A 25,938-nucleotide genomic window follows, 5' to 3' on the forward strand; every position below is an offset into this window, starting at 1 on the left:
TTATAGTGTAGGAAGGGGCGGGACTTTAGATTCTAGAGAGCATTTGATTGGACCAAAGATTTGATGAGAAACTGAATTGCAATGTGATGTCATGAAAATCCGTGATCTATTTCAGCGGAAGTGAAAGACTGTAAGTTTTGAATGCTTATATCTCCTAAATGCGAATTTTGTCGTTGTCCAGCTTATTCATAACCTTAAAGGGTTAGTTCACCCAAAAATGAAAATAATGTCATTTATTACTCACCCTCATGCCATTCGACACCCGTAAGACCTTCGTTAATCTTCGGAACACAAATTAAGATATTTTAGTTGAAATCCAATGGCTCAGTGAGGCCTCCATAGATGATATTTCCTCTCTCAAGATCCATTAATGTACTAAAAACATATTTAAATTGGTTCATGTGAGTACAGTGGTTCAATATTAATATTATAAAGTGACGAGAATATTTTTGGTGCGCCAAAAAAACAAAATAACGAGTTATATAGTGTTGGCCAATCACTATATAAAACACTGCTTCAGGAAGCTTCGGAGCATAATGAATCAGCGTGTCGAATCAGCGGTTCGGAGCACCAAAGTCAAGTGATTTCAGCAGTTTAGCGGTTTGACACGCGATCCGAATCATGATTCAATACGCTGATTCATAAACACCTCGCTGAGCCATCGGATTTCAACAAAAATATCTTAATTTGTGTTCTGAAGATGAACAAAGGTCTTACGGGTGTGGAACGACATGAGGGTGAGTAATAAATGACAGAATTTTCATTAACCTAAACTAAACTAACCCTTTAAAGCTAATATTCATACTAAAAGCTAAGACGCTTAAATTTCTATCTATCTATCTATCTATCTATCTATCTATCTATCTATCTATCTATCTATCTATCTATCTATCTATCTATCTATCTATCTATCTATCTATCTATCTATCTATCTATCTATCTATCTATCTATCTATCCCTCTTTTTGATCCAATAATGCTTTAAAAGTCTTTAATGAAAGGGTTTAATGGCCAGTACATCCAGCCAATAACGTAAAAGAAAGTGTGAGGAAGTGCTTCACCAACAGGAAGTTTAGCTGAAGTGTGTGTTTGTTTAGTTTCTGGAACGATGGCGGAGAACATAGATGGAGAGAGCGCTGGACTCGCGGAGAACAGGTCAGAAAACTACACTACAAGAGCCAGTATGATAACGCTAGATGTAGATTCATGCAGAAATCGATGCTTATCTATATCTTAGCTATGTAGCCAGCCTGTGTTATGGTGTGAGTGGTGGAAAACTCCGCCTGCGCAGTTTAGCACAGTTAGCATTTTTGCTAGCTCCGTAAACGTTCACCGTTTATTTATTTGCTTGAATAGTTCACACTTGAAAAGTCAAGCTAAGCAAAATTGTACCTTTCAGAACAACGTACTAATCAAAAAACGTGAATATTTCCTGTTAGTAACTAATGGTTTGTTTGCAGCTGACATGTTAGCTATGCCTGGCTTTGCTTGCTAACTTTAGCACACCGGCTTGTGTAGTTTTTCTCATGACATATTTATTTTGTGTTTTTGAGGCATTTTAAGTTTAAAATAGTTTAAATTAACTCTTAATAACGGGTAAGATATTGGGGGGATCTTTTTTTTAAAAATGAAACTAAATAATTATAAACAGTCAGTTGTGTCTTAACGTGTCATGAAATCCCCTGTTGTGGCACTGGTTGTTCACACCTCAGATTTGAAAAAGACTCAAGAATTGGGCATGTAAAGCTGTGGAAAAATGTGGCAGTGTAGAGGATGGGAATAGGGGTGGAATAACCAATAAAACACAGATCATACGCACACTAATTATACAATTAAAAATATAACCCTATGACAACAAACTCCATAGAATCTTATAATTAGGGACTACTAACAACTATCATGAACAAATCAAATATATTTAATTAAACCATTCTTACAAATCAGCATTAACACTTTGCAGAGATATTGGTCTATGTGAAAAATAAGGATATTTAATAATATTTTCATTACTATAGTCTCTGAACAAATGACACTTCAGTTTAAAGGGTTAGTTCACCCAAAAATGAAAATTCTGTCAATTATTACTCGCCCTCGTGTCGTCCTACACCCCTAAGACCTTCATTCATCTTCAGAACACAAATTAAGATATTGTTGATGAAATCCGATTGCTCAGTAAGGCCTCCATTGAGAGCAAAGCCACCGAACCTCTCAATATCCATAAAGCTGCTAAAAACATATTTAAATCAGTTCATGCGAGTTCAGTGGTTCTATCTTAATATTATAAAGCAACAAGAATACTTCTTGTGCGCCAAAAAAACAAAATAATGACTTTTCAATAATATCTATATGGGCCGATTTCAAAAACACTGCTTCAGTTATAAATGACATTATTTTCATTTTTGGGTAAGCTAACCCTTTAACACTGAATGAATAAAGGCATATAGTTACTTTTTTTGCCCATTCTTTGAATTTTCAGCTTACTGTGCATCAGAATAATCATTCATCATGTCATTGCGTTCATGATCAGACATACTGCTGTGTCCTTATTTGCATATTACATTTGAAGAAGACATGATGAAAAATATGTGCATACAGGAGATATGGAGATAAGAAAAATTATACAGTGATCATTTTTGGCCATATCAGTCGATATCGATAATTATCTCAATTATAAATTAAATCTCAACTTTATTTCTTTCCAGTTTAAAGGCAGATTTTTGCTCCTTAGAGAGCCAGACAGAACCAGACATTTAGGCTAATTGTGATTTTATCATTAGAACATGATAAACACTTGCCAAACAAGTGAACACTCCACAAATTAGCATTCAATATTTTGTCTCTTAGAAGTGAGCATTTGACAGTAGCTTGAGTTGAGTGACCGTAGTATTAGATTGAGTTGGAATGCAGATGTTTTCTGCAGTATTGATACACAGTATAGATCACCACTGATCTATATAAGCTAGTTAAACTAGTTTAAATCACAAGGCATTTGATTTGTTGTTTTTATGGACAAAACTCTAATGCTTTTCACTGGATCTCACAGTGCTGTTTAGTGGCCATGATCAGCAAGTAAATGCATTTACCGGAAGGTAGTTATTTTCTTTGTGATTTTGTTCTCGTCAACAATTCTGTTGCATCTTAAACTTCTAACTGTGCATATAATACACTGGCTGTCACGTTTAGTAAAATATAGAGTCTGCTGAACATGCTTCACGAGACGTCATCATTCTGTACTCATGTGCTCGAGTTCAAGGCAGTACGGCAGTACTAACAGTCAATCTTATCACCAGCAGCCAAAAGCCAATTTGGTTCACTTCAAGAATGAATACAATGGCATCTTTATTTGAAGTTTGGTGTTTGGAAAAACAGCACAACGAGAAAGGGAAATGGTGATCTATATTACTATATTTCTCAGTATAAAGCATAGACTTTATTTGTGCTGTATTTGGGACAAATATAATGTCATTTAATGGAAAACTATGTGAGGTAGCTATACGTTTAGCCAACCTTGACTAAAAATAGATTTTTTATTTATTTATTTTTAATTATTTAAATGTATTTTTTTATTATTATTATTATTTTAGATACACATTTTTAAAAATCCAGTGTAAGAAGTGTAAGAAAACAACAAATTAATAAAAACATATAATCATAATCTACAACACAATTGTTTTTTTTAAATAGTTTATAAAATCTAAACAAAATAAAAGTAAACGTATGTGTATAGTGCTAAATATGGTAAAATGTCAATACAAACAAATTACTATTTGTATTCTTAAAATACATTCATAAATACATACCAATAATTTTGGTAATTACTGTCATTTATTTCTTCTCAGTATGGTGTTACGTTTTCGTAGCCCTGCTCCACCACCTAGCGCAGTGTTACGAGGACCTCCTCCGTTACTACGACCCCCACCTCCGCCCTTCGGCATGATGAGAGGACCTCCACCACCCCCTAGACCCCCTTTCGGTAGACCACCGTTTGACACCAGTATGCCACCCATACCTCCACCTGGAGCTTTGCCCCCACCCATTGGACCCCCACACATGCAGGTAGGAATGAATGCAAAAATACGATAGTGTGTGCATATGTGTACTTAATGTTACTTTCAATCTCTGATAGTCTCCAATAGGGCTGCACGATTAATCGTAATCGCATCGAAATCGCCATTTGACTTAGTGCGATTATGACATCACAAAGGCTGCGATTTTTAATTATATAAATATGTACACAGCGTGTTAGTGAAGAGCTGCTCTGTGATCAGTTGTAAATGATGCTCCATCTGAGAGCACTGCATTAGAAAAGGCAACACGTGTCAAATATTCAAACTTTCCAAACATGAGAAGCCTTTATGAACTTCTTTTCTAACAAAGACAACATTTAATGTGCTTTTACTCAAAACTCACTTCATAACGTCAGTTGAGTGTTTGAAATAGCATTTTGATTAGCATTGGATTATAAATATACTTTATTATTACGGAAATACTCGTCTGTTTATTTTATTCATGTTTAATCAAAGCATTTCTACCTTTTTTATTCAGTCACAGCGATAGCATGATGCCCATTGGGGATTTCCTGGAACAGCGTTTGTTATATTGCGTATATTTGGAGAATCTGCTCAAGTATTAAACAGACATGTTTAGCGCCAAGTAAAGCTCACTCAATCCTATTCAGGATAAAAATAGGAAAAATAATCTCTCTCTAAAGAACTTTGAGGGGAACATATAATCAATATGTTTTTCTCCAGCGTATATAACACATACATACATTTTCCCACAGTGGATGCATAAGAGGCACGTAGTTCATATTAAATACATGGATTTTTGATTTTGCGTACCTCCTGACAAAAATAAAGAAATTGAGACACATTTTTATCATAATAATATAATATTTGATGATAAATCCCTAGACCTTTTCTAATGATTTATAGACAATACTGAATGTTAACAGGTAACCCCACATTTTGTCATACAAGGTTTAAATATTATTTCTAATTATTATAGTTCTATTTATAATTAAATACTAATACTAAATACTTTAATAATGAAAGTTATTAAAACAGTAATATTTCTTATTTGGTTTAATAATTTTATTTAGCAATAATGATGATAAAAATAATTAGTCAAAATAATATATTAGCACAAATTAGCACAATTTTTGTTTTCATTTGTTTTATAAAATCGCATTTTAAATCGCAATTAGATTTTTTTTCTCTCCAAATCGTGCAGCCCTAGTCTCCAATCTCTCTCAGTCTCTTATAGTTTAAGATTGTCTTTTTCTCAGAGGCCACCGTTCATGCCCCCACCCATGGGAAACATGCCTCCTCCTCCCGGAATGATCTTTCCGCCTGGAATGCCTCCATCACCAGGAGCGACTTCAAGTTTGACTAGTGATGAAATCTGGGTAGAGAACACCACGCCAGAAGGAAAGGTAGATAGCTGTATTTTCATTGCATTTATAATTTTTAAATATAATATTTCAATATAATAATTTACATAATAATTTTTTTTTTAAATGTAATATTTTATTTAATATTGGGTAGAAAAACCAAAAGAGTATGAATCATATTAATTGGCTTAATTAGTTGAGCAAATAGATGTTTTCGTGCTTAATTATGCCTCTTAAAATGTATTGTACAAGCTTCTATTACTGTTCTGTTCTTGTATTCCATCTACAGCGCACATTTAGAGCCGCTCCAGTGCAGTGGCACAGTAGTCACATGACATTTTCCTGTGATAATGTAGGGAACCACTTGTTATACATAAATCATGTAACAGTTCATGTTTTTACTTGGGCTGCTATTTAGTTTTAAACCAACAGATTCGTGTGTGCTGAGTAAGCAATCAGAAATCAGTGTCTGTCTGTCTCTCTTTCTCTCTCTATCTCTCTCTCCCCTTATCATCAAGTAACATCAATATGTGGATCATTTTACTTTCTTTGCTATTGAAATGACTGATTGAACTACAAAAAAAGGCATGTGTGCTCGACACGCTCGAGTGTCTATGCCGCTGCGCGCTCAATCAACTTGACGTGCTTAACGTATCCGCTCGCGCACCGCAGCTATACAGGCATAAGATAGATTGAGGTTTTTTTTTATTCTTAAGAAAATGTTAATTATAATTTAATTTAAGTGATTATATATATATATATACATACATGCATACAATAAGTTGCATCTGTCACATTGTATTATTACATCTAGAAATTAGAAATAATGCAAAATACCAATAAATAAAGCATTTAGAAACATTTTTACACACATATATAATGGTATATACAGGAATGAAAACATAAATTTTCATTACAAGCAACATTTATTATAAATGTCAAGCCAAACTTTATTAAAAAAAACAAAAGCAAACTGTCATTCAGCACAAATCCAAACACGTGCGCTTTGTGCATGTTTTGCTTGCTTGACTTTAGTTATATAAGTTGCAGCACATCTCGGGTAATAAAAAAGCGACTTATATTTGGGAATATTAACTGTTTTTTCAACCTTTTTATAGCACTAAATGCTAGTCAATTAGTCAACCATCCTAGCGCAGTAGCGTCCTAGGACTTTTAAAACCTTTCTGCTATGCTCTTCCAGGTATATTACTATAATGCCCGGACACGGGAGTCTGCCTGGACCAAACCAGAGGGAGTAAAGATCATCCAGCAGTCAGAGCTCAATCCTCTAATGGCAGCTCAGTCTGGAGGAGCTGCAGCTGCTCCTAACAGCGCTGCCTCTACTGTAGCTAGCAGCGCTGCTACGATTGTGACCGAAACGGTTTCCACCCAGAGCCTATCCCCCTCCCACACCCTCAGCTCCAGCCCCGACCCCAGCACCAGTCCAGCCCCCACTGCCTCCCAAGCCTCTACTAGTGAGTATTGCACCCAGAGGATGAGGTATGGATCATACCCAACTGTTCCCAACTGGGGGTTTGTGAGGGAACTGCAGGGGGTTTTAATTAGTTGTTCCAAACCTGTATAGATTTCTTGTTCTGCTGAACACAAAGGAAGATATTTTGAACAATGTTAACAGATCTGGGGCACCATCCACTTCCATAGTAACTGACAAAAAAAAAAGTTTGACAACCCCTGATTTAAAAGATTAGTAATACTCATGGCCAATATGATAAATCTATAATGTTGTCTTCTGATATCTTCAATCTCATATCCATTCTTTCCCTTTTCTTTGTAGCGTCTGTTGTTTCTGAGATGCCTCCAGTGGCCTCTACCCCTCCTGCTAGTGTAGGTGTGACCCCTGTTGCTGTGGTCAGTGTTCCTACAGTAACCGCTACAGTCACTGCAGTGCAGACGATGCCGCTGTTGCATCAGAGTCTCCCTCCTGGCCTGCCCGTGGGCCAGCCGGCTGCCGCGATCCCAGCATTCCCCCCGGTCATGGTACCGCCATTCAGAGTGCCTCTCCCTGGCATGCACATCCCTCTGCCTGGTATGTAGAAATGAATTTCATCTTGAAAGTCTAATTGCCTAGTTTGTCTAGTCAAACAAGCCAGAAAATGTAGAGGTGAGAGACAACCATTTCAAAAAGGCTAAAATGTGTGCAATATACCCTCCTATAAGTGTGTATATAGTAGGGTTGTCACGATACCATAAAAATGCCTTACGATACTATACCAGCTGAAGTATCACGATACCAAGTAGTATCGCGATACCATGCAGTATACAAAATGAACCAAACTTTCATAAAAAACATGAAAACAGACCAGATTTTTCTCTGAATAGCCTACTTCATTAATGAGAATGAATAACAGGCTTTTATTACCAATCAAATGAATCATTGTAAACAAAATTCATCTTCGCACTGCACAGAAGCTGTATGAACTGACATTACGATGTAACATTTATGCATTTACACTTCAATTACAATTGCATAAATAATGTTATGATATTAATGTTTCAAATATAAAATTTGAATATAGAAATAAAAATGTTGGCGGAAAAAAATGATAGAATAGACCTACTTTTAGATGGTAAAAAATGATAGAATAGACCTACTTTTAGATGGGAGACTAAAGTCGCCAGTAGGTGGCAGCAAGTGTTAATGAATCATTCAACCGATTCGTTCAAAACGGCTGATTCATTCAGGAACGAAGCAAATGACTTTCTTAATGAATGGATTAGTGAGTCAGTGACTCGCCCAATTTGTTCAAAAACAGATTCATTTAGAAACTAAACAAAAACAGCGCTCTTGCTCGTGTCACGAACTATCAGGAGCATTTTTGCCAGCCTATCTTGAAATATCTAACCCTGACTGGAGAGCAGTAGGCTATGTAGCCTATATTAAAACATAAAATACATTTATAATTAAAAAATCACGATTGGTATGATTGATAAGAACCGAGAGCAAACCCGCTATAACTTATTGATGAATGGAATTGCATTTGTCTGAATCGTGTTTGTCGTGTTTCTAGAAACAAACTATTTAATCTTTTCCAGAAGTGGCCAAATGAGCAACGGAAAACTGCGAGAATTCAGTCTTATATAAAGATTTTATGATGTTAATTAAGTGAATTTCAGACCCTTCCTCCAGATTAAATGACAACAACAACGTGCAAGCGCAACTTTATCTCATTGCAAAATTAACTGAAGCATCAGGAAACAATAAGGCGCTAATTTTATAGAGCATTTACTACACAGGGCACAGCAGACAGTCAACGGCAGTCTCTTGTAATGTTTTTGCAGGCACGCATGTTCAATTGAAGTGTACCTGCCGCACATACAACATTCCTTACGGTACTGACGATACTACCGTTTGAAAAATACAATGGCATCGCCAGTATTTTGAAGCTTTAGTATCGCGATACTACCGTAGTACCGGTACACCGTGCAACCCTAGTATATAGTGTTGTATTTGGTGCTTATTGGTATTTTAATTACTTTAGACTAGGGATGTGACAGCGACGATCGATCATATAAACGATGTATGTATTTTTTCTTTTTTCTCCTGATTGGTTATAGCAGCACTTTGGGCGGTGCCCTGAGCTCCGATTGTTTAGCTTTCCACAGCAAGCGTCAAAAGACGTGTGAAGCGAGAGAATGGCCTCAAAGTCAAGTAGTGATGTCTAGTTTCACTTTGACAAGATAGATGAAAATACAGTTCAGTGCAAGCTGTGCAGCGCCAAGCTTTTATCTTGTGCTGAAAATATCCTTTAAATTCTATTCATAATTCATTTAGCAATAATGATCAGTGAAATGAATCCCAAATACTGCTGAAATATTAGTGACACTTTTTAAAGCACAATCGGAGTTACACTTTCTGTCAAGCTCACGTTTGCCTTCGCAAACCTTTTTGCAGATGAAGTTGTAATAGCTACATCTGATAAATCTAATACAGGATGCATTGGGTTGGGATATCAACATTTATTAAGATACTGCATATCAGTGTTTAGTTTCATGCTCAAATGCAATGCCCAATATTGACTGAGTTATTTCAGACGGCCATATTACTTTTAGATGTTTCTTTTAAAAAAAATAATAAAAATAAAAATACTGATGTTATAATAATGCAGCAGTGCTTTTTCGTCATATTTGTTCAATGGCAATTCTCTCTCGCTTAGCGCGTAACTTAAAGTTCACTGGCATTTGCATCCTTTTGTGCCGATAAAAGTTGTAATGTTACATCTGTATTATGTATCGGAGTTATCTGATGAATAATATCATAGGATGTGTCATAGAACGGGCTTCAGTTTATTGGCATAAAGTCACTCTTCACCTCAGGCGGCTTTTCCTTTTTAGATGCTTCCTTATTAAAAACATTGTTGCATCATAATCAAACAAACACTGTTCTAATCACGTTTTCATAGACAGGTTTCCATGTCATTCATTTTCCTAACAGTCTTCAGATATTTTTATTATCTCCATGACGGCCATGTACTCGATTAACCGTTTTTTTAAAACCTATCGATGATCGAAATTGCCAAAAATGCCCATCCCTAGTGCAGACTGGAATGGCAACTAAACTCTACTAGTGGACTTGAATCACTCAGTAACCAGTAGATGGCGCCCTCTTCTTATGTAGTGATGTGGACAGGCTGCATACACTTGCACACAACAAATATCTGGACATTTTAAAATGGGAATTTCCAAGCATGGAGAAGTCATGGAGATTTATAATCTTAAGTAATGTTCTGTTTTAAAATATAATGGTCAACAGAGTTTTCAGTGGCCAATCCAGATATTTTGAGATTATTATTAAGTCATATTTTAAAAGTCAGCATACATGGCTCACATGGTTGCCTTCAGATATTTTTAAATGAAGGAAATATTACTTTGAAAAGTTGGTAATAAAAGAAATGCCACAAAGAAACAGGTCATTTTATAATTTCAAGGATTCTTATCCAGTGTATACATGGAAATCCACCCCAGAAATCTCAATAAAAATAGTTTTTAAAAATATCTATCCATTTAATCATGAATCACTGGAAATTCAAAAGAGATGGGAACGCTGTAATATTTTCTTGAGATTTGACTGTTTGATCTGCTGAATGCAATTATTATTATTATTTTTTTTTTTAAGGTGTGCTGCCAGGGATGGCCCCTCCTCTTGTACCCATGATGCATCCCCAGCTAGCTCTCACTGCAGCTCCTTCACCTCTGGCGGGGGCTCTTCCACTTCGTGAATGGTCTGAATACAAGACGGCTGATGGGAAGATGTACTATTACAACAATCGCACTCTGGAGTCCACCTGGGAAAAACCTGCTGAGCTAAAAGAGAGAGGTAAGCGAGACCTCAGGTCTGTTTTTTTTGTTTTTTGTTTTTTTTTGTGTGAACTATACTTACACTTGACTTAACATTTGTCAGTTCAGTGTGTCAGGTTTAGCACGGCGAGTCAATGTTATTTTCAGAAACATTACTTTATTTGTCTGAGCAGATAAGGACAGTGACAAGGCTAAACATGGCCATAACCATGATGATTCAGATTTAAAGGATATAGACATGGAAGCCAAAGCTGACTTTGGCAGTTCTAAAGAGGTAAGTGTGAAGTTTGCAAGTGATTTAGACTTGTTTAAAGCAAGTTTTGAGGATTTAGGAAACATTATTAATAATGTTTTGATGTTGTAGTTGCCTAGGGAAGAAGAGATGACAGAGGAGGAAAAAGCAGCACAGAAGGCCAAACCTGTAGCCACAAACCCAATTCCCGGTACTCCCTGGTGAGCCTTTTCTTCTGGTGACGTCTCTTCAGTGATTTTAAAAATGGTACTTTAAAGGATTAGTTCACTTCAGAATTAAAATTACCTGGTAATTTACCTACCCCCATGTCATCCAACATGTTTAGCTCTTTCTTTTCTCAGTCAAAAAGAAATTATTATTTTTGAGGAAAACATTCCAGGATTTTTTTTCCATATAGTGGACTTTAACAGGGTTCAACGAGTTATAGTTCAAAATTGCAGTTTCAGTGCAGCTTTAAAGAGCTGTACTTGATCCCAGCCAAGGAATAAGGGTTTTGTCTAGTGAAACAATCTGTCATTTTCTTTAAAAAAAAAGAAAAGAGAAAAAAAAGTACTTTTTAACCACAAATGCTCTTCTTGCACTAAAAATCCTGGAATGTTTTCCTCAAAAACCTTAATTTCTTTTAGACTGAAGAAAGAAAGACACAAACATCTTGGATGACACGGGGATGAGTAAATTAAATTAAATTATCAGGAAATTTTAATTCTGAAGTGAACTAATCCTTGAAAGACTTCAATGTAAAGTTACAGTGAAAATGATACATATTTGTGTTTTTTAGGTGTGTGGTCTGGACTGGAGATGAGCGTGTGTTTTACTACAACCCCACCACACGACTGTCCATGTGGGACCGACCTGAGGAGCTGGTGGGCCGAGCTGATGTGGACAAATACATTCAAGAGCCCCCCCACAAAAGGGGCCTAGATGACAACAAGAAAATAGGTGAAACCCTCTGTGACACTGTGATTTGCACTGCATACATTTTCAGCTTGCTTGTAAACTTTTGATTCTTGGTCCAGAGTACAGTAACACAGCAAAAAATGATACATTTTTTTATTTCTCACTGCAGGTTTCAACAAAGAGGAGATTGAAACGGCCATAGAGGACACACTGGACGATGAGCCTTCTAAGGCTAAGAAGAGGAAGTAAGTACCATCGGCACTCTGCAGGAACCATAAGGGGCCGAACACTCACCCCTGCAGAACACCTAACTTTTGTATTATACAGAAGAAACTAGAAGCATCACGAAAACTTGATTTCTAATCATATGAAGAGAAAAGGAAATGGGGCTGCTTCCGTTTAAGCCCTGAGCAAAAACATGTTGAATGGACTATTTTATGTCACAGTTTAAAAAAAATCGGCGTTTTTCTTTCTTTTTTTCTTTTGTTTTTTCTTTTTTTGTGCACCCAATGCTGACTTGTCTTAGCAGTGGTAATCTTTAGTTTGGGTCTGTGAAAAGTGGTGACTCCATAACATTTACCAAATCAAATCAGTCACTGTTTCCCATCAGTGCCCTTCACGCCTGCCTCCCCCTGACCCCAAACAGTGGTCCTGTTGCACTGGGGACTATTTTTCAGAGAACGCTTCTAAGCTCTGGCGATGCCAACGTGGGCCTCCAAGGTAACCCACCTTGTTTGACCTCTCTCTAGCCTCCATTAGGCAAACCCCAGTGAACCAATCAAAACTTCAAGCCCTTCAGTGATGTGTATTCATGTAACAAAGGTTTTGGGATTTGTTTTCAAGAACCAAAATCAAAAAATACCAATATATTTGTACTTGACAATGTATTCTACCTTTCAAAACGCAAAATAACTCGATGCGAGGATTGCAAGGATAATGCAGTCCTTAGACTTTGAACACACACTCTCAAATTCATATAAATTAGTTTGGTAGGACTATCAAAGTTAACCTTTTAACACATTCTGTTAATTAAGCATGGTTTAATAAATATACACTGTTAGTTTGTTTTAGCATTAACTTTTATTACATTTGATGAGTCACAACAGTTTAATTCTGTTTTGAGCAATTTATAGAAGTATATTGTTTTCTTTCCTTAAAAGGAACCAAATGCAATATGTTAACTACAAAAAGTTTAGATGAGATTTAAATATTTTAATAGATTTCAGTTCAATCAGGGTCAGGTGTTTTTTTTTTTTTTTAAGAAATTAAAAATTTTTTTAAAGTGAAAAATTAAAGAATTTAATTTTTTTTTACAAGCAAAACCTGTAATGAAATTCTGAAATGTTCTTCCTTACACTCGTCCTCTTCTCTCTGACAGGAAGGACGATGTGAAGGAGGCTGACGCAGAGAAAGACGCGGCCATGGAGGCCGAACTGAAGGCCGCTCGTGATCGGGCCCTGGTGCCCCTGGAGGCCCGCATGAACCAGTTCAGGGACATGCTGCTGGAGAGAGGGGTAAAACACTTCAATCCAACGCAATACTCTAACCAGCTCTGTAATGTTAGACACATAAATCTGAATGGAAGCCCATCAAGGTACAATCTTAAGTTCATTCTTGTTACTATTATTCTTGAATATTATGCAATATAGAGTCTTAAATTCCTCTCTGCTCATTCTGTCACTCCCGTTTTCTTACCTGTTATTTCTGAATTGCTCTGAGGTCGTGTTAGATGATTTGTGTTTGAATGTAGGGATGGGCAGTATGACCAAAATTGTATATCATGGTGATTATATCATAACTATTCATCATAAGAGTTATTCTGGAAATTCAGTGAAAGAATGGTTTATATATTTAAAGGGTTAGTTCACTCAAAAATGAAAATTCTGTCATTTATCACTCACCCTCATGTCATTCTACACGCATACGACCTTTGTTCGTCTTTGGAACATAAATTAAGGTATTTTTGATAAAATCCGATGGTTCAGTGATGCCTGCATTGACAGCAAGACAATTAACACTTTCAATGCCCAGAAAGCTACTAAAGACATATTTAAAACAGTTCATGTGGCTACAGTGGTTCAACTTTAATGTTATGAAGTCACGAGAATACTTTTTGTGTGCCAAAAAAGCTTTACACACATTTAGATTCTGTGTCGAATCAGTGGTTCGGAGCGCGTATCAAACTGCCAATGTCACGTGATTTCAGTAAACGAGGCTTCGTAATGTCACAAGTGTTTCGAAATTTCAATGGTTCACCACTGGGGGGTGTGACTTTGGCAGTTTGATACACGCTCCGAACCACTGATTCGAAACAAAAGATTTGTGAAGCTTCATGAAGCCCATCACTAGATATTGTGAAATAAAGTCGTTATTTTGTTCTTTGGCACACAAAAAGTATTCTCGTTGCTTCATAACATTAAGGTTGAACCACTGTAGTCACATGAACTGTTTTAAATGCATCTTTAGTAGCTTTCTGGGCATCTGAAAGTGTTAATTGTCTTGCTGGCAATGCAGGCCTCACTGAGCCATCAGATTTTATCAAAAATATCTTAATTTGTGTTCCGAAGATGAACGAAGGTCTTACGGCTGTGGAACAACATGAGGGTGAGTAAGTAATGACAATTTTCATTTTTGGGTGAACAAACCCTTTAACAACCATTGCTGAGTTTGATTCGGTCCATATATGCTCATTCACAATTTCCTAAATTTGTCCACTAATTAGGTCCAGTTGACGCTTTTGCATAGTTTTTGCTTTTGTCAGTGGAGGAGAGCCTTCAGTATGCTTATTAAACTACTTTGTACAGGGAGAAATCTACAGGGATATTTCAGATATAAAAATGGTGACTTGGGTAATGTTTCAGATGAAAAAAAATCAGATGATTTCCTATTGATTCTTTAGAAAGTGTAGGTATAGCAATATGGCAATGCTATACTTTAAAAATGCTAATTTTAAAAAAAATAAATCATACAAATTATCTTGGAGCTTAATGCATTAAGCAAAATTATTATTCATAATAAATGGAATCTGTGCAAAACACAATGTTGGATTTGATACAGATTCAGAACAGTAACACATTCCAAATATGATTGACTGAGGCATAACTAAATTGTTGAAAAATTATGCTTATCAACGAGCGAACGTCAGTTGAAATATCAAATGCGCTAAACTGCTTGACATTCCTAAACAACTGATAGTTGCAGTGAAAAATGTAATTTGCTCCCATTATAACCAAACATAGTCGTATACACTGATCAGGCATAACGGTATGACCACCGACAAGTGAAGTGAATAACACTGATCATCTCTTCATCACAGCACCTGTTATTGGGTGGGATATGTTAGGCAGCAAGTGAACATTTTGTCCTCAAAGCTGATGTGTTAGAAGCAGGAAAAATGGGCAAGTGTAAGGATTTGAGTGAGTTTGACATGAGCCAAACTGTGATGGCTAGATGACTGGGTCAGAGCATCTCCAAAACTGCAGCTCTTGTGGGGTGTTCCCGGTCTGCAGTGGTCAGTATCTATCAAAAGTGGTCCAAGGAAGGAACAGTGGTGACAGGATCATGGGCGGCCAAGGCTCATTGATGCACGTGAGGAGCGAAGGCTGGCCCGTGTGGTCCGATCCAACAGATGAGCTACTGGAGCTCAAATTGCTCAAGAAGTTAGTGCTGGTTCTGATAGAAAGGTGTCAGAATACACAGTGCATCACAGTTTGTTGTGTATGAAGCTGCAGACCAGTCAGGGTGCCCATTCTGACCCCTGTCCACCGCTGAGCAGTGTTCTGCGGGGAAACCTTGGCTCCTGCCATCCATGTGGATGTACTCTTGACACCTACCTAAGCATTGTTGCAGACCATGTACACCCTTTCATGGAAACAGTATTCCCTGGTGGCTGTGGCCTCTTTCAGCAGGATAATGTGCCCTGCCACAAAGCAAAAATGGTTCAGGAATGGTTTGAGGAGCACAATGAGTTTGAGGTGTTGACTTGGCCTCCAAATTCCTCTGATCTCAATCCAATCAAGCATCTGTGGGATGTGCTGATCAAAGAAGTCTGATCCATGGAGGCCTCACCTCACAACTTACAGGACTTAAAGGATCTGCTGCTAACATCTTGGTGCCAGATACCACAGCACACCTTCAGGGGTCTAGTGGAGTCCATGCCTCGATGGGTCAGAGCTGTTTTGGCAGCAAAAGGGGGACCGACACAATATTAGGAAGGTGGTCATAATGTTATACTAGATATGGTCTGGTCATTTTTTTTTAATAATGCTGTGGATATAGTGCAGTATAAATGCTATAGCAGGATTTATTCATGCCTACTGTTACATATAATATGTAAGGGATAATGTATGGCTGGATGTACGTTATTATGCTCGCCACATAAGTAAATAACTGGACAAAATATTGATTCGGGTTGAATGTTTGAACTCCCTTATATTAAACCTGTAATAAAATCAAAGCTTCTGTGAAGAAAATCTGTTCATATCAAGCGATTTCGAGCCAAGATGTACAAACAAGTTCAAACAAGATGAATATTTAAGAGATAAATGTACAGTCATACATCAAATTATAAGGCTTTTCACCAAATACATAATTACTAAAAACAAAATCTTGATATGAGTTGATACGGTTTTAAAATTGTATCAACTCATGTATATTATATTATAATCCGTTAAGTATATTGGCAACAAGACAAACTCTACATCAATATTACAGTGCTATTAGTACTGAAGTCCTCCAGATTTGTTTTCAATTGAGTCGATTAGTGAGCCTCAAGATGACACCAGTAGAGTTTAAATCAAACAAGAATCAAATGCGTGGATGAGCTTTGTTATACAGCATTGCTAATAATGATGAATCAAGTGTAATAAGTGGTCATACCGCCCAGTCCTACTTTACAGTAGTGTTCGTGCCCTCTCTTGTCACTTTTATCTGTCAGAATAATTTAAAAAACTTTGGTCCTACATTGTTCCTTGAAATGCCAATGAATTACTATTACGGTTGCCACAGGAGAATATAATATTGCATTGAGTAACAGATCATTTTGTACTTTGTGTTGATAGATTTTATTTAATCACAAACGAATATATTTGGAAGCTATATTTTATGTAACAAATGTTAAAAAGAGGTGCTCTACCAACAGAAGAGGAGGTGCAACCAAAAAATCGAAATGCATTTGAACTGAAAAAAGATGCAACACTCATTCTTACAGCGCTCTAACTTTATCCATTAAAAAATATGACGTTTCGGCCGTTCAAGGCCTTCATCTGATAACAAGAATAACAATCTCACACACAGTGTTAATTTTGACAGCAAATTTTGATTTAGTTTTAGTCATAGTCTTTTGACTAAAATGCCATTTAGTTTTAGTCATATTTTAGTCATTGGAAATTGTTTTAGTTTTAGTCTAGTTTTAGTCGACTAAATATCATAAGATTTTAGTCGACTAAATCTACAGTAGAATTAGTCGACTAAAATCTAATTTAGTTAAATTGTAAGCATTAAGCATTTCCAATAAAAATGCTTCCACAGATCCAATACACTGATATAGGTACATCTGATATTCCCCAAACTGTTTATGTTCACCCAACTGTACTTTGCTCACCAAAGTGGACGGTTTTTGATCGTTCAAGTGCAAAAACACGTGAAAGAGCAAAATTCAGTACTTTTCAGGGATTGACACACTTATCATTGAGGTAGGCTACTATTATAGATTTCATTTTAAAAAAATTATTAGATTTGATTTTTAGTTTTTCCTGCTTTCATTGTAATTTTAGTTAAGTTTTAGTAATTTTTTGTTTATGTCTTTTAGTTTTTGCTTTTAAATGTCTATAACTTTTTATTTTTTGTTTATTTTAATACCTCAGGTTAAGCTAAAGCTTAGAAACTATTAAGTTTACATTTTTATAAGTTTACATTTTTATATATTTATCTTTTATTTCAGTTAATGTTTATTTAAAGTAATGAAGATTTCTTTGGTTTTAGGTTTAGTTAACTATAATAACTACTTTAATAACTATAATACTTGTAAAATATATTGAATAATGTGTCAAATAATGTTCTTAGTCTTTCCTTCCTGTGACAGAAGATACAGTAGTATACTATGAATTAAACAGAAAATAAATTAAATACAGTTTATTGTTTAAACAAAATAACAATAATGACCAGGAAAAAAATAATAATTATAAACCATCCCGAAATACACCGTGACTCTTATTCTGAAATGTCTGCAGTCTGCACTGTATAGCAGGCTGCTCATGAGGGAGATAAATATGCATTCTTTCAACCGTCTAAAACATGCTACCATATAAACATCGTGTAGTAAACATTGTCATAATTCATCAACATTAGCTTATACGCAATCGGATGGCATAAATGTGCGCTATTCATTAATTGCGCAGCAGTCAGATGTGCTGCTGCACGAGCCTGTAGAGCGCGCAACAGCGCCGCGTTTCCCGCGGTTAGATCAGCACATTACAGTTCAAATGTGCGCATCTTCCACACAGGACAGCAGTCCTGACTGGATATCTTCCCAAATCGTCCCTCTCTTTCATTTTCGTCTCGTTTTTATTCGTTGACGAAAATTAGAGTAGATTTTAGTCATAGTTTTAGTCATTCAAAACGCATTTTTATTTAGTCATCGTCTCGTTTTTGTCCGTGAAAAAATGTCGTTGACGAAAATTATGACGAAAATTATTCGTCAACGAAATTAACACTGCTCACACACAGCTTTGTGCACTCTGATAATCAACAACAGGTGTGCAGCTCCACTAATTGTAATCTTGTCATATTTTTTAATTAATAAAGTTAGAGCGCTGAAAGAGTGAGTGTTGTACCTTTTTTCATTTCAGAAGCTATTCATTTTAACATCCATCATGTGTTTTACAGTAGTGTAATTGTCATTGACTGTAATTCGATGTAATTGTGTATTGTAATTTTGTATGTTGTTAAAGGAATGTTGTGGGTTCAACACAAGTGAAGTTTGTATGTATGTCACATATGCTGATTAACTTGAATGAAGTGTTGTTTTTAAATTTTTGGATGATCTGTTCGTTGGTAAGCCATCTTTTTGCCCTCTTCATACCTGCAGGTTTCAGCTTTTTCCACTTGGGACAAAGAGCTGCACAAGATTGTGTTTGACCCTCGATATTTGCTGCTCAACCCCAAAGAGAGGAAACAGGTGAGAGCGACAGGTGTTTGCTGGTTTGCTGAATGAGCAGAAGTGGGCAGCTTTGTGAATTTGTCTCCATTCACTGTGCAGGTGTTCGATCAGTATGTGAAGACTCGTGCTGAAGAAGAGAGGAAGGAGAAGAAGAATAAACTCATGCAGGCTAAAGATGACTTCCGAAAGATGATGGAAGATGCCAGATTTCACATTAGGTCTGTTTTATTTAGGCCTTCTCTACATTTTGAGTGTTCAGCACCAAGTAAAGGTCTGATTTAACCTGCTGAAATGTATCTTAATACTGGGCAGTCAGTAACAATTATTTTGGTAATCGAGTTATTTTGACGATTAATCGAGTAATTGTATTTTTTGTGGTAATGCTAATATTATTCAGATGTATTAAAATACATATAACAATGAAGCAATAATATTTGGTTCCAATAAAGTATCAAAAGCAAGTAATCATATGGTTTTATTGGACATTATTAAAATACATACTCATCTTATGTATTATAACAAATGCCTGCAGAGGGCGCCAACGGCCTGATGTTACATTTCACAGCAGATCAAATCCTTGTTTAATATTGGCCAAACGTCATTTAATTCAAATGTCCACTATCTTTAATATTTGGCCACTTCTTTGATACAAATGCTACAGCCACTGTAATTAATTTCTTGAACAAAAATATGTGGACATCAAAGCATGCCAACTCAGCAATTTTAAAATACAAGTTTAAACCCTCGCTCTAAGACCAGTTCGCATATTTAGAAAGATATTGATGTATTCTCATGTGTTGGCATAGGTTTATAAATGATTTGCATTACAAATCTGATGAAATGGCGTGCATTGTGTTCCCAGGTGAACATTATAAGCAACCCAAACTCACTGCAAATGCAGAGATGAGTTTGAGACGCTCCACGCATGTAAAAGACAGTTCAAGAGTTGCTCTGAGACGCATGTAACCTACTCATGTGTAAATAATCAAAGCGCATATATATTGAACCCGCAGGGCATTCATGTATTTATTTAATTAACTCGCTGCCTTTGTTAATTCACAATAGCACCATGCTGTAGTATGATTTTTAAATGGTTTTAATACATCATGCAGCCTTAGAAAATTGAATCAAGGAATTAGCCCTAGATTAGATTGACTAAAATGTATTAAATGGCCACACATGTTAATTTCACTTTCACTTTTTAGGACCACATTCAGTGAGTTTGCAGCAAAACACTCTAAGGATCCTCGTTTCAAGGCCATTGAGAAGATGAAGGACAGAGAAACCATGTTCACAGAGTTCATGATAGCCTTGAGAAAGAAGGACAAAGAAGACTCCAAAAACAAAGTAGAAAAGGTCTGTCAGCGGCCTCCCACAACCACCCTGAAATGACTAGGATGTCAAAAGTGAAATTAAGTATATTCTATTAAGCTGTAACAACTGAAGTCAAATTCTGTTTCTGCAGGTTAAACAGGATTTCTTCGATTTGCTGTCAGACCACCATGTGGACGTCTCTCAGCGCTGGAGCAAAGTGAAGGACAAGCTGGAGACTGACCAGCGCTATAAAGCTGTGGAGAGCTCAGCTGCTAGAGAAGAACTCTACAAACAGTATGTGGAGAAGCAGGCGAAGGTTAGAAGGAGGGTCTTATTGTGTATGATTCATCAGGACAGGGCAGAAACCACTTTTATCCTGACATAACCAAGGCAACTTTGGACATGGAAAAATATTAACCAATAATATCTTAGCACAGGGGTTCACACCTCTGGCCTGCAGAGGGTTGTCCAAAGTACTGATTTTGATATGAAGTCGGTAGTGAAATTTAAAAAAAAATGTGACACTACCAGCATTTCCCATTCTGTTGAGCGGATTTTTAAACACCTCTGAATGGCCATTGTGTTCATGCTCTCAACAGATATGTCTGTGATACGTCTCTAATATATCCGCTGATGGATGCCTGCTTTCTAATGCATCTAAGCACTCTGTGAAGAGCGTCAACAATGTCTATTTACAACATGTTTTTGAAGCGTTGATCATTGTAGCCAATCACAGACACCTCCGATTGGTCCTTGTATTCACATGCTCAACAGATGTGTCTAAGAATCCACTCAAAATGCTAGGGGGAAATGCTGGAAGTCGGTTTAGCTCCAACCTTGGTCAAACTTACCTTTCTGTAACTTTCTAGTAATCCTGAAGATCCTGATTAGCTTGTTCAGGTGTGTTTGATTAGGGTTAAAGCAAAACTCTGCAGAAAAGTTGAGAACCAACCCCTGTCATAGCATAGTGTTTGCATCACACCCTACATACTGCTGAAAATTGTGATACTGAATGTATGAGTGTCTTTGTGTTGTGAAGAACGTGGATGCGGAGAAAGAGAAGGAGCTGGAACGGCAGGCTCGCATCGAGGCCAGTCTGAGGGAGAGAGAGCGGGAAGTGCAGAGAGCTCGATCTGAACAGACCAAAGAGATCGACAGAGAGAGAGAGCAGCATAAACGAGAGGAGGCCGTCCAGCACTTCAAAGCTCTCATGTCAGATATGGTCAGTGCTGGCTCACTTTTAAAGGATTAGTCCACTTTCAAATAAAATTTTCCTGATAATTTACTCACCCCCATGTCATCCAAGATGACCATGTCCTTCTTTCTTCAGTCGAAAAGAAATTAAGGTTTTTGATGAGGTTTTTGACATTCCAGGATTATTCTCCTTATAGTGGACTTCAATGGACTCCAAACAGCTGAAGGTCAAAATTACACTTGCAGTGCAGATTCAAAGAGCTTTAAACGATGCCAGACGAGAAATAAGGGTCTTATCTAGCGAAACGATTGGTCTTTTTTTTTTTTTTTTTTTTTTTTTTTTAAAAGTCAATGTATATGCTTTATATAAACAAATGATCGCCTTCCAAGTGCATCCACCAAAACCGCACTTTCGTATTCTTCAAAAAGTTTACACTGTATGGTGCCGCGTTCGTTCCTTAAGTAGAATAGGGAAGGCGTAGGACATCCAGCGTAAGCTTTTTTAAGAATACGAAAGTGCTGTTTTGGGCGGAAGCACTAGGAAGGCAATCATTTGTTTATATAAAGTTTATATTTGTTTCGCTAGATAAGACTCTTATTCCTCGTCTGGTATCGTTTAAAGCTCTTTGAAGCTGCACTGAAACTGTCATTTTGACCTTCAGCTGTTTTGGAGTCCATTGAAGTCCACTATAAGGAGAATAATCCTGGAATGTTTTCATCAAAAACCTTCATTTCTTTTTGACTGAAGAAAGAAAGACATGGACATCTTGGATGACATGGGGGTAAGTAAATTATCAGGAAAATTTTATTTGAAAGTGGACTAATCCTTTAAGAATTGTATTTGTATAATTGTACATTTGTATTTAATATACATTTTCCTAATTTTTCTTTTTCTTTTTTTTATCTCGTGTGTTCACATATAGGTAAGGTCAACGGATGCTTCCTGGTCTGAAACGAGGCGCAACCTGCGTAAAGATCACCGGTGGGAGTCATCATCTCTGCTGGAGCGACATGAGAAGGAGAAACTGTTTGAAGAACATGTGGAAGCTCTTACCAAGAGGAAGAAAGAACATTTCAGGCAGCTGTTGGATGAGACCTCTATGGTGAGAGACAGGTTGCAATAATAACAATAATATTATTTATTTAAAGTGTATGTAATAATAATAATACCACAAATATTCTGTGATTGTTGTTGCTATATGCGTTATATAATGATGATGATGATGATGATGATGATGATAATAATAATAATATTTTATTATTATTATTAATAGAATTAGTAACATACATTTTATATTTATACTTAATATTTTATTATTATTATTATTATTATTATTAATATAAAATGTATGTTACTGATTCTATTTATACTTAATATTTTATTATTATTATTATTAAGTATAAATATAAAATGTATGTTACTAATTCTATTAATAATAATAATATTATTATATACTTCATATTAAATCATAGTATTTATACTTATATTGATCGTGTTATTACACAAGCATATATTTTATTATATACATATACTTACAAATATAATGAACTTATTAGATATTAAATAACTACATATTAATTATATATATATATATATATATATATGCTTATAATATGCTTATAACAACATATTGATGTTATGTAATTATATAAATATATATGTATACATATATTTAACTAATATATATATATATATATATATATATATATATATATATATATATATATATATATATATATATATATATAAAAAAATTATTATTATGATAAGTTATAATTGTTCATAAATTAAGAAAATACTAGAGTAATGTTCACTACATGTACATCTTCCATAATTATTTGGATAAAAGGGTCTGCTTAATGAATAAATGTAAACAAAAAAAGTTGTCATATTTTTAATAGATTGTCTGTATCTGTACAAAAAAGGACAAGGGATGGATGTTATATCCTATTTAATGAATGTCAAATTTCAGTTATTAAATATCAAATGGATTATTAAAACCTTAAATATGTATCTTTTGGGTTGTACATGTGTTCATACTGCTTATGTAACTATTTAATCATAGATCACCTTGACCACCACATGGAAAGAGGTGAAGAAGATCATCAAAGATGACCCACGCTGCATCAAGTTCTCCAGCAGTGATAGAGTGAGTTGAATTGTTTGGTTGTCGTATTGAATTTTTTTGCCTTGGCATCACCTTTTTGAAACACTTTTTTTTTTTTTTTTTTCTCACCTTCTAGAAGAAACAACGGGAATTTGAAGATTACATAAAGGACAAATACATCACAGCCAAAGCTGACTTCCGAACTCTCCTGAAAGAAACAAAATTCATCACGTATAGGTATGCACATTACTTTCATTTCCAAAAATATGTTATTCTGTCATCATTTACCAATTCTCATGTCTGTATGACTGACATGCTTTTGTGAAAGGGGTTTGGGAAGACATGAGAGTGAATAAATGACAGAAAATTCATTTTTATTGGTTAAAAGTTGTAATGTAATTAGCCCCATCATTTAGATCTCAACTTGTCACTTCTAAAGCTTTTGAGCTCGTATTCTCTGCAGATCACGGAAGCTGATCCAGGAGTCAGACCAGCACCTGAAGGATGTCGAGAAAGTCCTTCAGAATGATAAACGTTACCTGGTCTTAGACTGCGTCCCAGAAGAGCGCCGCAAACTCATCATGTTCTATATCGAGGACCTGGACCGTCGGGGACCCCCACCTCCCCCAACTGCCTCTGAACCCAGCCGCCGCTCCACGAAGTGAAGCCGTAGTGGACTTCAAAGGACTGAGCATGAGCCAGCCTTGCTTTCATCACAGCACAGTGTTAAAGACATCATGTATTTTTGAAATGTTGGTGTTACCTTCTCAAACTGTGCAAGCTGACGCCCTGTACGGCCACTAGTTGTAGGCTAGCACAAGGCAAATTGTCAATCAATGAACTTGACTCGTCAGGCAGGGAATGCATTTGTACATGTCACACTGCAGCCTCTTGTGAGCATCGATTGTAGCAGGCTAATATGACTGGTCAGTGCAGACAGTGTGTGAAATAAGTCGTGTACCCTTGAGTACATGTGTATGTGAAAAGTTTCTTAGTGGTTTGATTTGGGCTTGTTGCTATATTTCTGTGTTGACGAAATAAATGCAACCTTTTTTTGTTTTTTAGCAGTTGTGTTTTCATTTTCTTGTGCATGAAATCAAAGAATACAAAATGTTCCTCTTGATTTTTATTAGTTTTTCCCTTTTCTTTATAAAATTAGAACAAAAGCAGAACATTAGTACATTTGCTACATTGTTTTACACCATTCATTTGTTGCATCAGTCAACCCTAAAGTTGGGGTTTGATGATGCATGCACCTTCATGAAGTAAATTGAGAAACGAAAATAAGCTGAAAAGTTGGATACCTCAGCACTCAGCCACAACAACATATTCAATTATCAAAGCCACCTGCATCTTCTGTCCTGCCAAGAGGCAAATCAGATGTAGGCTGAATACTAAATCATTTCCTCTCACTATCTTAAAGGGATAGTTCACCCCAAATTTAAAATTGTCATTTACTCACCTTCAGGTTTTTCAAACTTGTATGAGTTCGTTCTTCTGCACAGAAAAGATATTTTAAAGAATGTTGGTAGCCAGACAGTTGACGGTAGCCATTGACTTACATATTTTTTCCCTACTATGGAAGTCAATGGCTGCCGTCAAAATATCTTTTGTGTTCAACAGAAGAAACTCATACAGGTTTGGCACAACTTGAGGGCAAGTAAATGATGACAGGATTTTAATTTTTGGGTGAACTATCCCTTTAAAGCCCTTTCACATGACTCGTCAACTTTCCCTATTGTACAGCATGGTGTCAAGCTAAAATGTTTCACACAGATTTGACGGTGTTTAAGTTGAACTTTTGAAGCACATCCAATGATTACCATGTTTGAATGACATTATATGAGTGATGCCAGCAAGATGCAAAAGGCTGAACCTTAGCTTAAACCTCAAACGCATAACACATTCAAATTCCCTTTGTTTCTTTGAAAGTAAACAGCGCAACATTTTCTGCACATTTCCTCTTTCTTGCTACCTACCAACATTCTTCTATGATGGCATCTACTACATTTCTCGTAGTGGTCAAGGTGCTTGAGAGATGTTCCCAAACCCTGATATGAGTCATGTGAAAGAGCCGTCAGCTACTTTAAAAGTAAAAGGATCCTCTCTGTATTGTTGTGCATAACCAATAAACCTACAGAGAGGAAGAAGATTTGAAGTAATTATAAACAAAAGGAGTCCAACAGCCATTGTCATTGTCCGTGGTTTGCAGTGCACCTTCAAGTTTGTTTTGTTAGATTCAGTGCAGTATCAAATCTGCTGTAAAGGCAAAGCTCATCTAGATGTTCCTCAAGTTCAATATGCTA

The 25,938-nt window shown here is 36.2% G+C and overlaps 1 protein-coding gene across 2 annotated transcripts; it reads left to right on the plus strand.

The window, feature by feature from the left end:
* Nucleotides 1-1,071: 1,071 nt before the first annotated feature.
* On the plus strand, nt 1,072-24,663 carry tcerg1b (transcription elongation regulator 1b (CA150)). Of its 2 annotated transcripts, XM_067375210.1 has the most exons (21): nt 1,072-1,154; nt 3,839-4,055; nt 5,287-5,433; nt 5,681-5,743; nt 6,593-6,866; nt 7,187-7,438; nt 10,526-10,726; nt 10,881-10,981; nt 11,072-11,160; nt 11,739-11,899; nt 12,027-12,102; nt 13,236-13,371; nt 18,945-19,034; nt 19,116-19,234; nt 20,222-20,372; nt 20,482-20,646; nt 21,370-21,552; nt 22,448-22,627; nt 23,591-23,674; nt 23,769-23,869; nt 24,096-24,663. In XM_067375210.1, exons 1-21 carry the CDS (start codon nt 1,108-1,110, stop codon nt 24,295-24,297), a joined length of 3,039 nt encoding a protein of 1,012 aa, XP_067231311.1. In that variant the 5' UTR covers nt 1,072-1,107; the 3' UTR covers nt 24,298-24,663. The 2 variants fall into 2 exon arrangements, with proteins under 2 accessions (XP_067231311.1, XP_067231312.1); XM_067375211.1 differs by lacking the exon at nt 5,681-5,743.
* The last annotated feature ends 1,275 nt before the right edge of the window (nt 24,664-25,938 follow it).

The sequence above is a fragment of the Chanodichthys erythropterus genome, chromosome 22, assembly GCF_024489055.1.
Source record: "Chanodichthys erythropterus isolate Z2021 chromosome 22, ASM2448905v1, whole genome shotgun sequence".
NCBI classification, from domain to species: Eukaryota; Metazoa; Chordata; class Actinopteri; order Cypriniformes; family Xenocyprididae; genus Chanodichthys; species Chanodichthys erythropterus.